The 17,501-nt window shown below is 36.5% G+C and overlaps 1 protein-coding gene across 1 annotated transcript; it reads right to left on the bottom strand.

The window, feature by feature from the left end:
• Positions 1-1,133: 1,133 nt before the first annotated feature.
• Positions 1,134-4,568, bottom strand: LOC306879104 (uncharacterized protein). Its single transcript, XM_079431813.1, has 4 exons — positions 4,431-4,568; positions 3,826-4,140; positions 3,460-3,602; positions 1,134-2,017 (listed from the first exon to the last, which is right to left on the bottom strand). The coding sequence occupies exons 1-4, from the start codon at positions 4,510-4,512 to the stop codon at positions 1,865-1,867; spliced, it is 693 nt and encodes a 230-aa protein (XP_079287939.1). The 5' UTR covers positions 4,513-4,568; the 3' UTR covers positions 1,134-1,864.
• Between the last annotated feature and the right edge of the window lie 12,933 nt (positions 4,569-17,501).

The raw sequence follows: 17,501 nt of genomic DNA on the forward strand, positions 1-17,501 counted from the left end.
TATGACATCACATTGCATAGGGCCGGGCCACAGCGGCTGATTGCCCTGCTGACAGCCCTGCATTTCTATTGTTTTCTACCTCAGCGATCATTTCATTTCACACTGCTTTATGAATATCATGTCATTATAGTGCTTAACGTTTTAACCATATTTGTGTGCATACATTATCGAAGTATTTTCACTGATCAGAGCCACACTTGTGAGATTAGTTTGCGATGCACTGTTTCTTCGGTCGCATGGCTCGGTCAATTGAGCCACACCGATGACAGGTCAGCACAGCACAAGCTCTGTAACATTGCGCTGTTTCTTCCCACTTTCAGTGCATCTGGTTTCCCATAGGTACGGCTTAACACCGGTTCTCTTGCTCTAAGTGATGTTGCTACTACCGGCTGTTTATTGGTGTAGGTATGCAAAGCAGAGAGATGTATATGCTACGCCCTCTTCTGGAGAGGGGGCGGGAATATGCAGCTCATTTGCATTTAAAGTAATACACATTAAACAACTCTTTTTTTAGACACACCCCCAAAATGACATTTTCCAGATGTGAGAATAAATGATCTGTGGGGTATTTTGAGCTGACACATTTTGTGGACACCCAAGACCAATATTACATCTTATAAAAGGGGCCATAGGTGCCCTTTAACATAAACTAAAAATGAAATATATTTCTAAAGCATTTATTAATCTTAGTTAATGTTGACTCCAGCATTTACTAATAAATTATTAAAATCAAAAGTTCAAAAGTATCTATTAATATTATTTAATGGACCTGACCTAACATAGACTAACAATGAACAATTTGTATTATGTTAACAAAGATGAATAAATACTGTAACAAATTATAGCTCATTATGAGTTAATGTTAGTTAACGCATTAAATATATTTAACAAATGGAAACTTACTGTAAAGTGTTACCATTTATTTTATGTTAAGAGAGCTCTAAACTGAAGTAAATATCTTTTCTCTTTATGAAGAGTAAAATGACTCAATTTTATATAGCACGATACATGGCAGTTAGTGCTTTGTAATGTCATTCTGAGAATTCTCAACAGAAGTTGTTGGTAATTACTGTAATACATCAGTGTATAAGAAATCCACCTAAAGCAGTTTAAAATAATTTGATCCATTATTTAGTCAAAGGTTTTGTTGTTTTACTTTACAATGTTTACAATTTTGCATTGCAGAGCATGCATGTTACTTAATACATAAAAGCCTCATCAGCAAACTGCATAAGTTTTAAAACTTTATATTCAACTTTAGTCAACACAAGAAACAGGTCAGTGTGGCTTTGTTTTGATGCATTCTAAAATGTTATATATAGGAAGAAAACATGACCACAGCTGCAAATGATTGGTTAAGAGTGGAAACCTAGTTAAAAAACTAACATCAAAGAGTCAAATACACACTGTGCAAACAAGTACCATTTGCTATTTATTTTAAAATTTGCAATAAGACAAAAATGATTTGATTGTCATTATTATGATCAGAGGAGTGAAATATGATTCTCTATTTTCTATCAGTCAATTCACTGTTGGCCTACTTGTCAGATGGAAGACTTCACAACATTCTTGAGTTCTTTGCATGCATGAGCACATCAGACCACAAAGGAGGTCTTTGACATTTATTTTTTCCATCAGCTAACAATATCTCTTAAACTGCTGCATCTTTTTTTGTTCTTCACACTTAAACTTTTCTCAACTTAATGTTAAATTCTTCCTGATCTACAGCATCTTAAATATTATTTCTCTCTCTGAACTGAAAGGAACAGAAAAAAAAGAAAATGATAAACTAAAATACGAAGCAATAAATCATTTAAAAGCTTTGCCAATCCAAATAGAGAGTTATACAACTTAAACTCTATATTTAGCGGAGTAGCTTGGTGGATTGATAGTCAGGATTGATGAATGTCCGTACACTTTGCAGGCCGTCCGAATTGCTCCGTTTCATCTCCTCATAAACTGAGTCTGAGGGTTGATTTGATGGTTTATATTTCTTGTTCCCCCAACACCTCTTCACCTGAGGATGACAAAAAGAAGGGCCTCATTTAAAAGTATCAAATTTTCAAGAATCTTGCAATGTTCTTGACCTATTCTCCAAATATTCCTTCAGCTTCTAAACTGACTATAAGAAAACAGTGTACCAGTAAACAAGGGCACAGTAATGGGGGGGTTGTGGAGTGATTATAGGAGCCCTATCAGAGGAGACTCGGCAGGGACACCAGGAACAGGGTTTAGAACCACTGAGAACATTAAAAGGACATTTTATTTGGAAGAGTGACGCGGATGAACAGGGTCAACCTGTAAACCTGTCAATCTTGTTTTGATGCTTGGTTGTGGTGCAAGACTGCTAGCGACGCATACTGTGAAATCTGTCAATAAACAATCAGACATAACAGCAATTTTTGTGGTTGAATAAAAAAAACAAGGATTGTTATTTGAAAAGTTGCAGGATTTTCTTTTTTTTTTTTTTTTTAGCTCTGTGCCATCTGTTTCTCGATTGAAAGCCTATAGAAGTGATTTGGTTATAGAATGTGAGCTATGCATTAACGTGCATTATCTATTGATTATATCAACCGTTAAGTGGTTCATACGGTGGCCGAGAGAGCTCAATGCATTGCAAATAGAAAAGAATACCTACAAATTAAGAAAACACCTTGATCAATTTTACAACACACGCGCTACAAATGCTCACAACACAACCAAATAAAGAAACACACTGCAAATAGAAAAAAACACCTGCAAATTAAGAATACAACTCCATCAATTTGACAACACACGCGCTGCAAATGCTCACAACACAAGCAAATAAAGAAATGCACTGCAAATAGAAAAAAAACACCTGCAAATTAAGAAAACAACTCCATCAATTTGACAACACGCACTCAGCAAATGCTTACAGCACAACCAAATAAGGAAGAGCACTGCAAATACTCACAACACAACCAAACAAAGAAACGCGCTGCAAATACAATTATTTATTATTATTGTTTGTGTTGTGAACATTTGCAGCACTTGCTGTCAAATTGATGAAGATGTTTTCTTGATTTGCTGGTGCTTTTTCTATTTGCATGTGTTTTCTGACGTTGCAGCGCGTCTGAGCTCTGGTTTTTAAACACACCATAACTAATTTTACATGTAAAGTTTTAACTTATTTTGACAAACAGAAGTGTTTGGAAAGTTAGTTTAAAATTTTGCATAGTGTATAAATGTAAATAGAAAATCATCCCAGAGTTTAGGAAATGCAAAAGAATAAGACAGCAACAGATTTTCAACAACAAATCAAACCACAAAGAGCATCAAAAGCTGCTGTCATTTGCGCACTGCACATTTAGACATGACAGCATTCCTCTATAATATATTTCAGATATATGCATAACGTTGTTTATAAGTTTAGTTTTTGCTTTTGATTTGTGCTTTTAGGTGATCCACACTGATTTTTGGGTGTGTATGTTTACTTACCTTTAGAATCACTAAGACGAAACCAATGATGCACAGTAGCGACATGACAGCACACACAATGAGAATCAAAATATTCACATGAGGATCTTCTGGGCAGTTTTTATCATCTTCTTTTTCTTTTGTTTCGTTTTCTTTTTTTCCCTCTGATTTTTCCATGATAGAATAGAAATCCAAGGTCAGAGAATTAGAGCTTGTTTTTCATTCAGTATTAATTAAAAAAATACTGTACTTCTCAATCTCTGCATCTGAATAGAAGTTTCCCATTTACATAGTTTACGTACTAAATACATGCATTACATTCAGACCACAATAAACCCATCATGTTTGATAATTAAATTATTTACATGAAGTGTAAGACACACTTACCGATCCATAACCATGTGACCGTGCTAACTGTAATGTTGTCTTCCAAATTAAATTCACACCAGTAAAGCCCAATGTCTGTGGCATTAACATTTGAGAAGGTGGCTTTAAGGTTGGGAATTTTTCCATCTACATGGACTTTGGCTTTGTACATCGTTGATTTAGGGGTAAAAGTGTTGTCTTTGTAATAGTAGAAGACTTCCTGCTTATTTTTACTTGCTCCTTCTTGTTTGTACATGTATACCCCATCTTGAGGGGTTTTATCAGTAGCGCACTGGATGATGATCTCATTACCAACAGTTCCAATTAAAGGTGTTACTATGTTGGAGAAAAAAAAAAACTGAGACCTTAAACATTCACTGTATATACACTGGCTATAGAGCATCTTGAATAATTTTTATAGCAACATGCACAAACATGAAAACACACAAATAAAGTATTATTTACAGTCTTTAATTTAAACGAGTGTGCTCAATTGTCTTTTCTTAACTAATGCAAAATCCAAAAAACATTTTCTAGTGCAGGATCTAGCATCCATGAAAGTAACATTTTTAAATGTTGAAATGGAAAGCAAAATGTATATAAAAATACAAATCACATATTCATACCTTGCACCATTGTGTCTGCCCATGAGGTGCTTCTTAAACAGATACTGATCAATAGAAAACTGTATCTCACAACACACGCCATCTTCACAGCTCTGCGTGACTATGACTAGCTTCTGTTGAACAGCATCTGGTGGAAGTGGAGGTCTGGTGGTCACATGCAGAGTTTATCAGAAACTTATTTTTCTCAAGGAAGTTGAGAACCAAGTGGTTTTGCATTATAATTGCAGTATGTTAGCTCAGAATATACAGTCATGGCCAAAAATATCTGCAATATGATCAAAGAAGGCTGTGAAAACTAATCTGCATTGTTAATCCTTTTGATCTTTTATTTTAAAAATTCACAAAAATCTAACCTTTCATTAGATAATAAGAATTTAAAATGGGGGGGGGGGATCATTATGAAATAAATGTTTTTCTCTAATACATATAGGCCACAATTAACGGTACCCTTTTATTCAATACTTTTTGAAACCTACATTTGCCAGTTTAACAGCTCTAAATTTTCTCCTATAATGCCCGATGAGGTTAGAGAACGCCTGCCAAGAGATCAGAGACCATTCCTCCAGACCCTTTAGATTCCCAGCTCCATGTTGTTGCTTCTTCTCTTCAGTTCACCCTACTAATTTTCTACAGGGTTCAGGTCAGAGGACTGGAATGGCCATAGCAGAAGCTTGGTTCTGTGCCTAGTGAACCATTTTTGTGTTGGTTTTGAGGTTTGTGTTTGGATTATTGTACGATTGGAAGATCCAAACATGGCCCATTATAAGATTTATACCCGAGTCAGTCACTTATTGATTTTTTATCTATTGGTATTTGATAGAATCCATGATGCCATGTGTCTAAACAAGATGTCTAGAAATTCTCCTCGCTCATCCAAAAACTCCAGCATATTCAGTTATCAGACACAACTGGAACTTCAAATGGGAATGGCTTCTATGGTCAGATTAAACAAAAAAATAGCTTTTTAGCTGCAAACACTAAAGATGGGTTTGGTGAGCAGGGATAAAAAGTACCCCATGTGTACAATGAAATATACAGCTGTTGGAGAAATTCTCCTCACTCATTCAAAAACGAACTACAGCATATTCAGTTATCAGACACGACGGGAACTTCAAATGGGACTGGCTTCTATTGGTCAGAAACCCTCCCAAGGTTCTTTAGATATTTTCTCTGGGTTATCTTTCGAAGAAAGAAAAGAGATTTTACAAATGCAGCAGCTTCACGATAAAGAGTTGATTAAAGAAACTAAACGTTATGAATTGGAGATTGAAAGAATAAGAAACGAGAATGTGTTCAGACAACGCGTGATTGAGTTTGAACAAAAAAAGCTAGAGACTGAGAAGTTCACACAAGATCATGAGCTGCAGGTGGAGCGGTTGAGATTGATAAAGGAAGGGAGAATGGTGTCAGATGTTGGGGAGAAAGGCTTGAGTTTATCTGGAGGGTTCGACTTGGCCAGTAATTTAAGGCTGCTTCCCAAATTTAATGAACATGACCCTGATGTTTTTTTTTCTTTATTCGAAACTATGTCCGAAGAAAGAAATGTCTATCCGAATTGTCATGCTTCAAACGGTGATCACAGGCAAGGCACAGGAGGCATATGCAGCGCTCACGATGGAGGACAGAAAGGATTATGACAAGGTAAAAATAGCTATTTTGAAGGCCTAAGAATTGGTTCCTAAAGCCTATCGCCAGCGATTTCGAAGCTGGAGAAAAGGTGATCGCCAAACACACTCTGAGGTGGTAAGGGATCAGGGCCCGTATTCATGAAGAATTTTAATGCAAAAAGTAGCTCCTAGTGACAAAATTCTAAGAAAATTCTTAGAAATGTGGGCGTTTACTCTTAAAATTAAAGAAAAAATCCTAGTAAAGAAAAAAGTAATTCAGAAAGCATCTTAACCCTTAAAAGAGGTCTTAAGGTCAAACTTGTTAGGAGTACGGACGAGGACTTTTAAGGGGCTTAAGAGTTTCTTTAACAGCGGAGAAAATGGACGAAAATGAAGAGGGAGAAGAAATGTGTTGCACACAATGCATGACAGTGAGTTAATAAGACACTACACATTAGTTCGTGCAGGGATCATGTTTGTGACTGATCTTATTAAAGACATGCTAACATCTCAGACACCGTGCAGAATTGCCATAGCGCCAGAAATCACTACATTAACATATTTGGCAACTGGAAAAATGCAACTATGCAGTAGTGATGATTTGGGTCTGTTACAGCACTTATTAGGCTTATATGTCTCTGTTCATTTCCTATAAAACACAGTAAATATGCAGGGCTGGCGCCAAGGGGCTGTGCCTTACTGTGCCCCCCCCCCCCACACTTTCCATCCTCTCCCCTCCTTGCTGAACGCGATCGATTTTGAAAGCGAAAGTACCGATAAAACAGCGCACTAGTGGTGGAAATTTTGATTCTTTCCAGAGACTCGTTCATTTTTCGTTCGTTCACCAAAATGATTCGTTCAGATTCGTTCACTAATTCGTTCAGTGACCATTTTTCCATATTACACAAATACGTCAGCATGTGCGGCAAAATGTGTTGTTCAACTAACGTATTTACTTGTTGGCTTCATTAAAAAGTGTGCCCTTCTCATTAAATGAATAAAATAAGTCTAAATAAGTGATCAAAGTCATTACTCTTTTTATCTTTTAAATTACACTCTTTTCGGATGACCAAAGCACAAGTGTTTTTTTATTTGTTTGCATACTAGGCTAGTTAACATTTAATTGTTTAGGCAGAGATTTACACGTTCAAATCTGAGATTATGTTAAATCAATAAAGCAGCAAATAATCAATACTGCCATATTTTTTTATGTTTCACAGTTTTTAAACAAACAAAAGTGCATGACATGACTAACATAATGAAATATTTTTTTATTTAAAAGTATGTAACTGTTCAAACATAAAACAACAATAATATAAATAAATAAAACAAAATGATAAATAAAAAAAAAATAAAAAAAAATAAAACAATAATATAAAAAAATAAAACAAAGAACCAGTTGTTCGAACGACGAACGTAATCATGAGACGAGATGTATGTATGTAACAGTTCATTTGACTCTTTCAAACTCAAAGCAACTCAATGAAGGGCGTATTCGTTCACTAGATTCAACAAATCACATGCTCCGTCCTCGTATCATACTCGAAGGCTATTGGCTCGAGGTTTAGTCATTCTTTGACAGATGAAACGGTCCAGAGCTACGCATGCGCGCAATAGCGGCGCGCTGCGGTGGAGGGAGGAATTTCAGTGAACGAGAAATATGAGTCAATGGATTACGTGAACAAGAACCCCCACCCCTCCGACACACACACACACAAACACACACACACACACACATACACAACGTGATTTGTGCCCCCCCTAGAAATTTAAATGCTCCCCGATGGAGGTGCCCTGGCGCCGGCTCTGTAAGTATGACAGAATGGTAAATAAAAAATTAAGAATATATATATATATATATATATATATATATATATATATAATGTGTGTGTGTGTGAGAAAGAGCGAGAGGAAAAATTCCGCCTGTAATTTCAAAGTGAAGGCTTATAATATACCCTACTCTTAAAAGCACTCTTTTATGTCCTTCTTGACAACCAACCAATCACAGTCTTCAAAAGATTGTGTCATACATAGCAACGGGGTCAACCCCGCCTCCTCACTAAGATGAAAGTTTTTGTCTTTTCCTTACTCAGAGTTGCTCTCAGATCGGTCCCGAATCGCTCTTAAGCTAAGACTCCTACGTAAAAGTTTTTAAGCTAAATTAAGAGTTTTCTGAGAGGATTCTTAGAATCTTTATGAATACGGGCCCTGGTTTCTTATTTTGATCGTTGGTGTGTTGTGTCCGCTGTTGATGATTTTGAAAAGCTGCGGGATTTGATAATTTTGGAACAATTAAAAAATATTGTGCCCAAATATATTGCTACATACATAAACGAAAAGAAGCCAAAAGACGTAATGGAAGCGGCAGTTTTGGCAGATGATTATGTATTAATACATAAAAAAGGTGTACAGTGAAGACAGATCAGGTCAACAGAGTGATAACTTTAATGAAAATAGAGTTGGAGTAAAGAAATTTGAACCAACGTATCCTTCAAAATTAGAGAACAGTGGTCGGGTGAAGACTGACAGAGACCTAGTGTGCAATTACTGTTTTAATCTGGGACACTGGAAAAATAAGTGCCCAGTTTTAGCTGCAAAGTGGAAGTCGGGAAAAAAGAAATCACAAACCAATTATGTTAATCCTGTGTTAGTAACTGATGTTACTGAAACTTCCAATGACATTGATCATGTTACTTTCATAGAGGTGGGAGATGAAAGTAGTAGTAGTGAGTCCAAAGTAGTAGCCATGAAAAACTTTGTACCGTTCATTACGAAAGGTTGTGTGTCTTTGCCAAACTCTGAGAGTAAAATACCAGTTAAAATCTTGAGAGAAACAAATATGAACTGATCTACCATGTCTCTCAGCACGTCATTGACGAGTGCTTGGAAAACTGCGGGACAGTTGGATAACCAAAACGGCATGACTCGATATTCAAAGTGCCCCCTGGGGGTATTAAAGGCAGTTTTCCACTCATCTCCCTCCCTTATGCGAACCAAATGATAGGCGTTACGTAAATCTAATTTGGTGAAGATGGATGCTCCCTGCAACCTCTCGAACGCAGAAGACATCAACGGTAAACTATAAATTAGAATTTATCCTTAATTCTAACTTCTTTTGCCTCACGTATACTAACGGTAAAAACAAGTATCCATTAAAAATGATACATTAATAACATTAGTCTATATGTAAGCAATTTTTATATGTAAATAACATTCAGAAACTGTAATTGAAATAAATAAGGATCAATAAATACATAAGAACATAAGAAAACCCATTTGTTTATTATTTCATCGGACATGCGCAACATGGACCGAAGCGCACAGAGGCGCGCTGTAGATGGGGTGTTGAAGACGCGCTAATAAAAACAAAGAACGTTTATTCACATATTGTTCTTAGTGCCCATTTACGTCAAAACTAGGCTAAGTTGTAACTTACGTACAGCACTAATAAAGACAGTCTTACAGATCATTAACTCAAAAAAGTCGTTTTAGGGTTTAGTTACCCTTTAGAAATATGCATTTTCATTTATTCATAGGCTACATGGCTGCAATAATATTTCAGTTCAAAATTTAACCATTGTTAAAAACAGTGGAGTCAAGACATTTGCAAATATGATGAAAAGATGAATATGATACAAAAATACAGAATGTCACATTTTATTATTAGCCGTTTCAACACAATGCATAACACATATATGTTTTACCAAATAAAAAGAACAGCGCTTTTAGAGTTCATCCCATTCATTGATGTGAGCATAAGTATTGGGACAGTTGAACATAAGGCAGATATAAAAGATTAAAAGCTATTATTTAGTTGCAGATCCCTTGCGCACAATCACAGCAGTGAGTCTGTGACCCATAGACATCACCAGACTCTTGGTCTCATCCTTTGAAATACTTTTCCCAGCCTTTAATGCAGCCAATTCCAGTTGTTGCTTGTTTTGGGGAGTTTCTGCCTTTACTCTCCTCTCCAGCTGGTGAAATTCATGTTCAATCGAATATAAATCTGGAGATTGACTTGGGCAATCTAAGACTTTCCATTTCTTTGCCTTTATAAATTCCTTGACTGAATTGGCAGGGTGTTTTGGGTCATTGTCCTGATGCAATATGGAAACAAAAAAGGAACCTCAAGGTTGATCTAGGTAAATGTGTGCAAATGTATAGGGCCCCATTCCTATAGTTGCCTGGGGCCCCCAATTCACTAAATCCGCCCCTGCATATGAAGAACACTTTACATGACCTCTCTAACTTACTGTTAACCTGGATAAACCTCTTGTGTCCTGATTAAAGCAACACAAGCATTCACTAAAATAGAGGAAGAGTAAAAGGACCTCATAAACCACAAGAGATTAAGTCTAACTTTACATACTGTAGCTAAGATAACATTACATTTAAATAACGTTAAGGGTAGCTAATACAGCTCACATTAAAAGATCAAATTTAGAACTAAATGATCTAATTCTGACAAAACATTTCAAAGCCATACAGTAACGTTACACAGGCAGTAGTAAGTTAACTGAACTTACCCGTTTTTCTGACCTAGTTCCTTTTCCATGAGGCATTAAAATATAAAACTTTGCACGTGTACACACACACACACACACACACACACACACACACACACACACACATATATATATACACATGTATATATATTGTTGAGACCTTTTTTGTCAACAAAAAAATGTAGGTGGAATCATTCACAGAATAACGCTAACATTAACCCCACACAGCGACAGATCAAATATTGCATTAAACGGTGAAATCAATGTGCTCCCACAGCCTATTAAAAATAGAGGTAAATAATCATATTAATAAATATCATCATATTAATTTACCTTATAATCGAGTTGCGTGACCGTCTGATGACGAGACGAGTGAAGAATCCAGAAAGTTTGATGAAGAGGAAAAATAAATAAACCGGTTGGGTCAAAGTAGCCCAACCCAGCTGTTCAATGGTGAAAAACCCCTTGCAGTCCATTTGACCCAGCATGAGCAACCCAACTGTGTGTTTACAGTACCTCAAATAACCCAGAATCATTACTCAGCACGATTAACCCAAAAATGTGTTTACAGAAATAACCCAGCACTTTTTAGAGTGTTGTTTTAAAGAATGATTAACATCAGAGCAGATGAAAGATGTCATTCATTCATTCATTTATTATTAGTGATTCTATTAAAAATGTATAGTTATATTTAATAATTAACTTGATTATCTAAGGCTGACCAGTACATGGTACTCTCACCAAACTTTATAGACATGCCTAAATCATCAGGGTGCTACTGATGACTACCAAGTTTTCTGTCACTTGACAAAAGCGTTGCCAAGATACAACCTCATTTCCTGTATGACATCAGAGCTGTCAACTTCACACTGACATAAACTTGTAAAAATACATCTTATGTCCGCCGCCCCTGAGCAGAGCAGCAGAAAAAACTGCAACAGCAGGTGTACAGAGAGATTTCACACTTCTGTTTATGTGACATTAAAAAAGTGTCAGAATCCAGAATCTACATGCCAGAATCCAGAAAATACCTCTGAGTTGCTACATTGACTTTTTTATTTTATAGTGGCAACAAATTGTGCAACTGCTACAATAATTATACACTTTTTTTTATCAGGATGTTTATATGGGGACTGCATTGTAGTGTGACTATTACAATAAATGGTCATTTCCACAAATTCAAACCCTAAAGGAGGACCTCTTTAAACCTGGAAAGTACTATTCGTTCACATTCCCATTCATCTCAATGGCATTTACCTGACTCAAACATAAACCTGAAAATGTATCCTGCTTGCTACTATTTACGCTCACACTGTTCTGGGCATGCTTTATTGGAAAAAAAGTCTGTTGAAACCAGTGGTGTAGTGGTACCTGTAGAAGTGGCTATGCTCTTAATGTATGCCCCCCCCCCCCCCCCCTTTTTTTTTTTAAATGGCTCAACGCCCCGTGTTAAAAACAGTGACATGCAAAACTAGTCTTGCATATTTAGTTTACTCCAAAGTGGGCCAGTAGTATTTGCACTCTCTCACTTAACTTCTGCTGCTTGAGAAAGGATCATTATGAAAATCATATTATCCAAAGAAGAGGTGCAGGTTTTGCAATCAATAAATAAACAATTTACATTTTGTAAGAACCTCTAATAAAGTACATACTATTTTGTTTAATTGTCTGTTCAGAATAGAGGGAGAATTGTGATCTCTTTTTGAAACAAACAAAAATATCACGATTCTCAATCATTTCAGAAGTGAGGGCGGCAGAAATGTAAAACATAACTTTTTGTCTATTTGACAGATTTATTATTATTATTATTATTATTATTATCTCTTATTTTAATTGGCTGATAAATCAAACACACTGCTGGACACTAACCAATAACTTTTTTCCATTTTTATCACAGAATAAGGCAGATGATATATTTTATAGTGTCTATATCCAGCTGTAATAAATGTCAATTAGCACTGCATTTCTCAGATGCTTTTTTATTACCTGGACATGACTTGAAAAACACACACAAACCATATTGTCGCAATCGTGTGTTTACTGTCTTCACGTTTCTTTTATTCAGCTTAGATACAGTAGAAAAAGTTTTGGCTACACCGGCTGGAAGCCTTTATCCATATTAGGGATTTCCTGGCACATCATAAGTTATTATTGATACAAGTCAGTTTTGGACTTTCTGCATTAGAGCACCCTCTGACTTCGAATATGAATGCAAAATTTAGTGTTTTAATGGCAATCAGTGCGTAATGCTCATGACTCTTTAGCTCCGCCCACGGCATTCCTCCAGGAGCTTGGGTGTTTTCGGAGAGAAGCGTAAAGCTGTATCTTTATTTTATAAATATGATTAAACGAAAGACTCTTCGGAGATAAGAAGGATGCAATACTGCTCTATATGTGCTCAAGATTAACATATGATTGGCTGAAACTCTGTGTTATGTCCCCTTTAAGAGAATTTGAAAATAAAAATATATGGTCACTGTCTAAATATTATAATTGTCACAACTTGGTTGTTAAAAGCACAAGAAGATGAGGTTCCAAAAGTCTTTAATGATCCACACTAAAGAAAATCCAAACAAAGCAGGTAAATCAAACACAACAAAAAATGATGAGACCAAACAAACACAACTGAAGACTAACTCAATCAAATCCTGACAACTATATACTGGCTGTAACTAAAACAAAGGAAAAATGAAACTAAATAGAAACAAATTAAAAGTCCATAAAAACGAAACAAGACAAGAATAAATGAATATTAGTGACATTACGCCCCCTCCTGGAAGGCGCTACCTTGCAAAATAAGAGATCAAGTGAGGGAATGGGATTTGGAGGTGGATAAGGAGCAGGAACCAGGGAGGAGTGGTCGTAGCAACTATGGTGGAGATCATGGGATTAGTGGCCAGATGGTGCTGACCCAGAGCCTGACCAGGACAACGCCCACATCAGAGTTGATGGAGGAAAGAGCCATGGCGGAATCCCAGCTGATGACGCCAGGGGGATGACCGACAGCGATGGAGCTGTAGCTAGTGGAGCCCAGAGTGCAGACAGAGAGCCGAGGGAGTGATGGAACACAAATGAGTTGGGCGGCTGTGGGTGGCAAGTGGGTATTTTTAGGGCTGAGGTTGAGCTGGAAAAACTGAGGGGTAAGGTTGAGCCTGAGGGAGAGCGGAGCTGTCCGAAGCTGAAGGGGTGGAGAGCCAGAGAGCAGTGAATGGCCCACAAGTCCACAGCGATATCCGACCTAGGTGGAGCCGACAGTCCGAGGGAGCCCAGTGAGGCCAAATCCCCGATGGTCCACGCTGGAGTCGAGGGAAGAAAAAGCCCAGGTGTAGCATTTAGGGCCACAGTTAGAGGTAGAGCAGAGCACACACTCTAAAAATGCTGGGTTAAAAAATAACCCAACCTTAACCCAGCTGCTGGGTAACTATGGGACAGAACACACGCTGGGTTGTTTTGACCCAAGTGTTGGGTTTAACCATTTGACCCAGAATGCTGGGTTGTTTTGACCCAAGTGCTGGGTTTAACCATTTGACCCAGAATGCTGGGTTGTTTATTTGACCCAACCAGTGGGTCAGGTTAATTGTGTTGCTGGGTTAAACATAACCTAAACAATGGGTTATTTGTTGTCTCATTGCCTTACTACCTTTATATTTACCAATAACAATAAATAACAATCACAAATGAATGTAAAATTATTATTTTTCTGTAATACAATTACAAAACACAAAAAAAATGTCATCTGTAACTTAGCGATCTGCTTTCTCCATAAAAAACTTTTTTTTTTTTTCCTTCAACATTTTTTATATATGTGTGTATGTGTATTGTGTGGGGAATGTGGCCGTATCTGCATGATTATCATCTGTATGGACGCACATCAGCGTGTTTATTACAGACTCTATGACGGCTATCATTGTGATTCAATGATCAGCTATTATTGATTATATGGCCCATCTGTTTGATTATCATCTGTATGGAGACACATCAGCGTGTGATTACTGACTATATGACCATGTCTGCCAATATCAGTTTATGTCTGGCAATCAGAATACTTCAGTATACATACTATATACAAAGCAATTTATTTCTATTTTTTTTCCTTTTTTATTACTCAAATAGTTATTTTTGTATTTTTTAGTGCTCAAATAAATCACTTATATGATGTCTAAAATTCTGTCTATTATTTTATAATTGAAAAACTATGCAGGAATATGTATAATGACTAAAATAGTTTGTATAATTCTGCAATACATTTGGTGGTTATTTTTCCTCAAACGGGGGGGGGGGGGGGGGGGGGACTATAAATAGTTTCAGAAAAAATATTGCAGGAATCTAATTTTTCATGGTATCTTCTTCAAATTTGAAATATGAACTCATGAGACACGTGGCTTTCAATCCATTACTTTTCTGGATTGCTCCAGGACTTATTTCATGTATTTGTATATGAAATAAAAAAACATTCAGTGTGGAAAAATATTTTTCAAGGCACGTCAGTGTCTATAACTTTTTATCTTTTTGAGCATTATCATTTCTGGATGATGGATAGTAAAGCCTAGAGTGTCTTCTTTCCAAAGATACCTAATTTGTTTGTGTAGCACACTTTGTCAGGAACTGTTACCGTTTTAATTTAGGTAGGTTATTTTCACCTGTGAGGCCCAAAATGGGGGACGAAGGTTAACAGGTTAATAGAAGTTAATTGATAAAGAAATTTATTTATGGCATTATTTTTGACAGCATCCTCATTTTACAGCATTTTTTCACAAGTGTCTAAAACTTTTAACAGTACTGTAGCTTTGCAGGTAGGTTTCTTGAAGCATCTTGGAGATGTTGCCACAGTTATTCTGGATTCAGTCTGTCTCAGTTTGTTCTATTTCTTCATGTCATTCCAGACAAGCTGGATGATGATCAGATCAGATCTCTGTGAGGAGCACTGGCTGTTGTCAGACATTCACTGGATTATTACAATTAATGGCAAAATGAATGTTTGGAAATATAAACTGATTTTGCCTACTGACACACTACAGCAAAAGATAGAAATAACTGACTTAAAACCATTTTTTAACTAATGAAAATACTAGTGGCCTAAAACTTTTGCAAAGTACTGTGTATAGAGTAGAAAAAGTAAAAAAAAAAACTTGCAGGTTGTAAGTCAAATGAATGACTTCCAGGATTCTGTGGTTGTGGGTCTGAAGACCTTTCCTCCGTTCTTGAATATTGATTAGGGAAGCAGAGTGGGCAGTGATGAAAAAATTGCTGCGCTGCTGGAAACAACACGCAACTGAGAGCAGCTCGATGGTCTTTAGTGTCCCGCAGCAGCAGGTGCGCAAGTGACTTCAGCGCAGCTGAATAGTTATGCGTTCAAATGCATGCAATAGGCTAAAGCTTGCTGCCAAACCCCAGCAAACATAACCATGAATGTGTCTGCGGGAAATAGTAAGGAGATATTTGAATTATTTACTAATAAACTAATGTTTTCTGAGTCCGTGTCACAAGGATGAAGTTGCTAATCCTGACTCGCCATCTCCTCATTAGACGCGCCTTTAGAGAGAAATGCATCTTTATTGATTATGATTAAGATTATAATATTAATTAATTTCGTTAAGTGATAATTTAAACCTTTCTATAGATATATTTATCATGTCTGTGAGGCATGTATTCGCTCAGCTTCGGTTCATTTTTTGGTGAAGCTCTCCTGTTCAAGACGGCAGAAAGCACATCGGTTTGTTTTCTTTGTTTTATAAAAGAACTAGCTTTTGTTGGTATTGTGAGTGCACACAAATACAAGTAGACCCTTTACAGGTCCGAATGATGTATTACTCTTACCTTTATCAAAAAAAAAAAAAAAAAAAAAAGACTGTGTAGGCTATTTTAATTTGGTTCCACTGAAAAAAATCCAAGTGTTTGCGCTGGTGCCTCCTCCATGTCCTGCAGAGCACGCTTTAGCTTCCACTCTCCGCACAAACTTAGATATAGGCTAGCACACATTATTATTATAGCGCAGGTAGGGCTGGGTATCGTTCAAAAATTTTCGATATTGATACCGATACCTTGAGTTCGATACCGGTTCCTGAACGATACTTTTTTCGATACCATTAATAAGATTACATTATCTTAAAAAACTATTTTTTTTTAGCTTGTTGATATTTATACAGACTCAAAGCCTCATCTCCTGAGCCACTGCACAAAGGAACAACCATCGGTTTAACCATCTGTTAGGCTATGTTTACATTAGTGCGTGTTAATTTTATAACACACAGCTCAGACAGAATCATAATTTCTAGGTTGTTAAAGACTTCAAGAAATTTAAAATCTTCATCCACTTTCATAAGTGGGTGTTTTATTTTCTTTCACCACATGTTTTATTGTTATTAAATTGTGGTGTAGTATGTCTAATTATTTGAATGCATAAAAACAACTAAGTTTATTTAAATTTATTCTTAAAATAGCCTTATGAAATGTTTTATTTTTCCTCAGAAATTCTGTGTTCTGAATCTGGTTTTCAAATGAAGACAAAACATTAATTTAATTTATCTTTAAATTATTGAAAATCAAAGTTTATTTATTTTGGCAAACAAAGGGGGGTTACTATTAAAATTAAAACATGGAAAAACTGTTGTGTGATCTTTACTAAAAAAAAAAAAAATTAAGTTTTAATAATTTTAATAGTAGCCTAGTAGTAGCAGTATGTACTGTCTGCTGAACAATATTAATATATTTCTGCCGCAGTGTCTTCCGAGTTAAACCGAACTTTTATTTTGACGGGTTGCCTGGAATACCTTTACAGTTCTGTGTGTATATGATATGACGCTAGTTTTCCTCGAATCAAACGGTAAAATGCTCATGAAGTGAGTCTCAGAGCAGGTCTGGAGATGTTGTTCATGTGTTTATGTCCTCATTTAGTGAGACGGCAGACGCTGAAATCACCGCGAGCGTCACGCGCGCTTCAGTCTGTTAGTAAACAAACC

The sequence above is a fragment of the Barbus barbus genome (assembly GCF_936440315.1).
Source record: "Barbus barbus genome assembly, chromosome: 13".
NCBI classification, from domain to species: domain Eukaryota; kingdom Metazoa; phylum Chordata; class Actinopteri; order Cypriniformes; family Cyprinidae; genus Barbus; species Barbus barbus.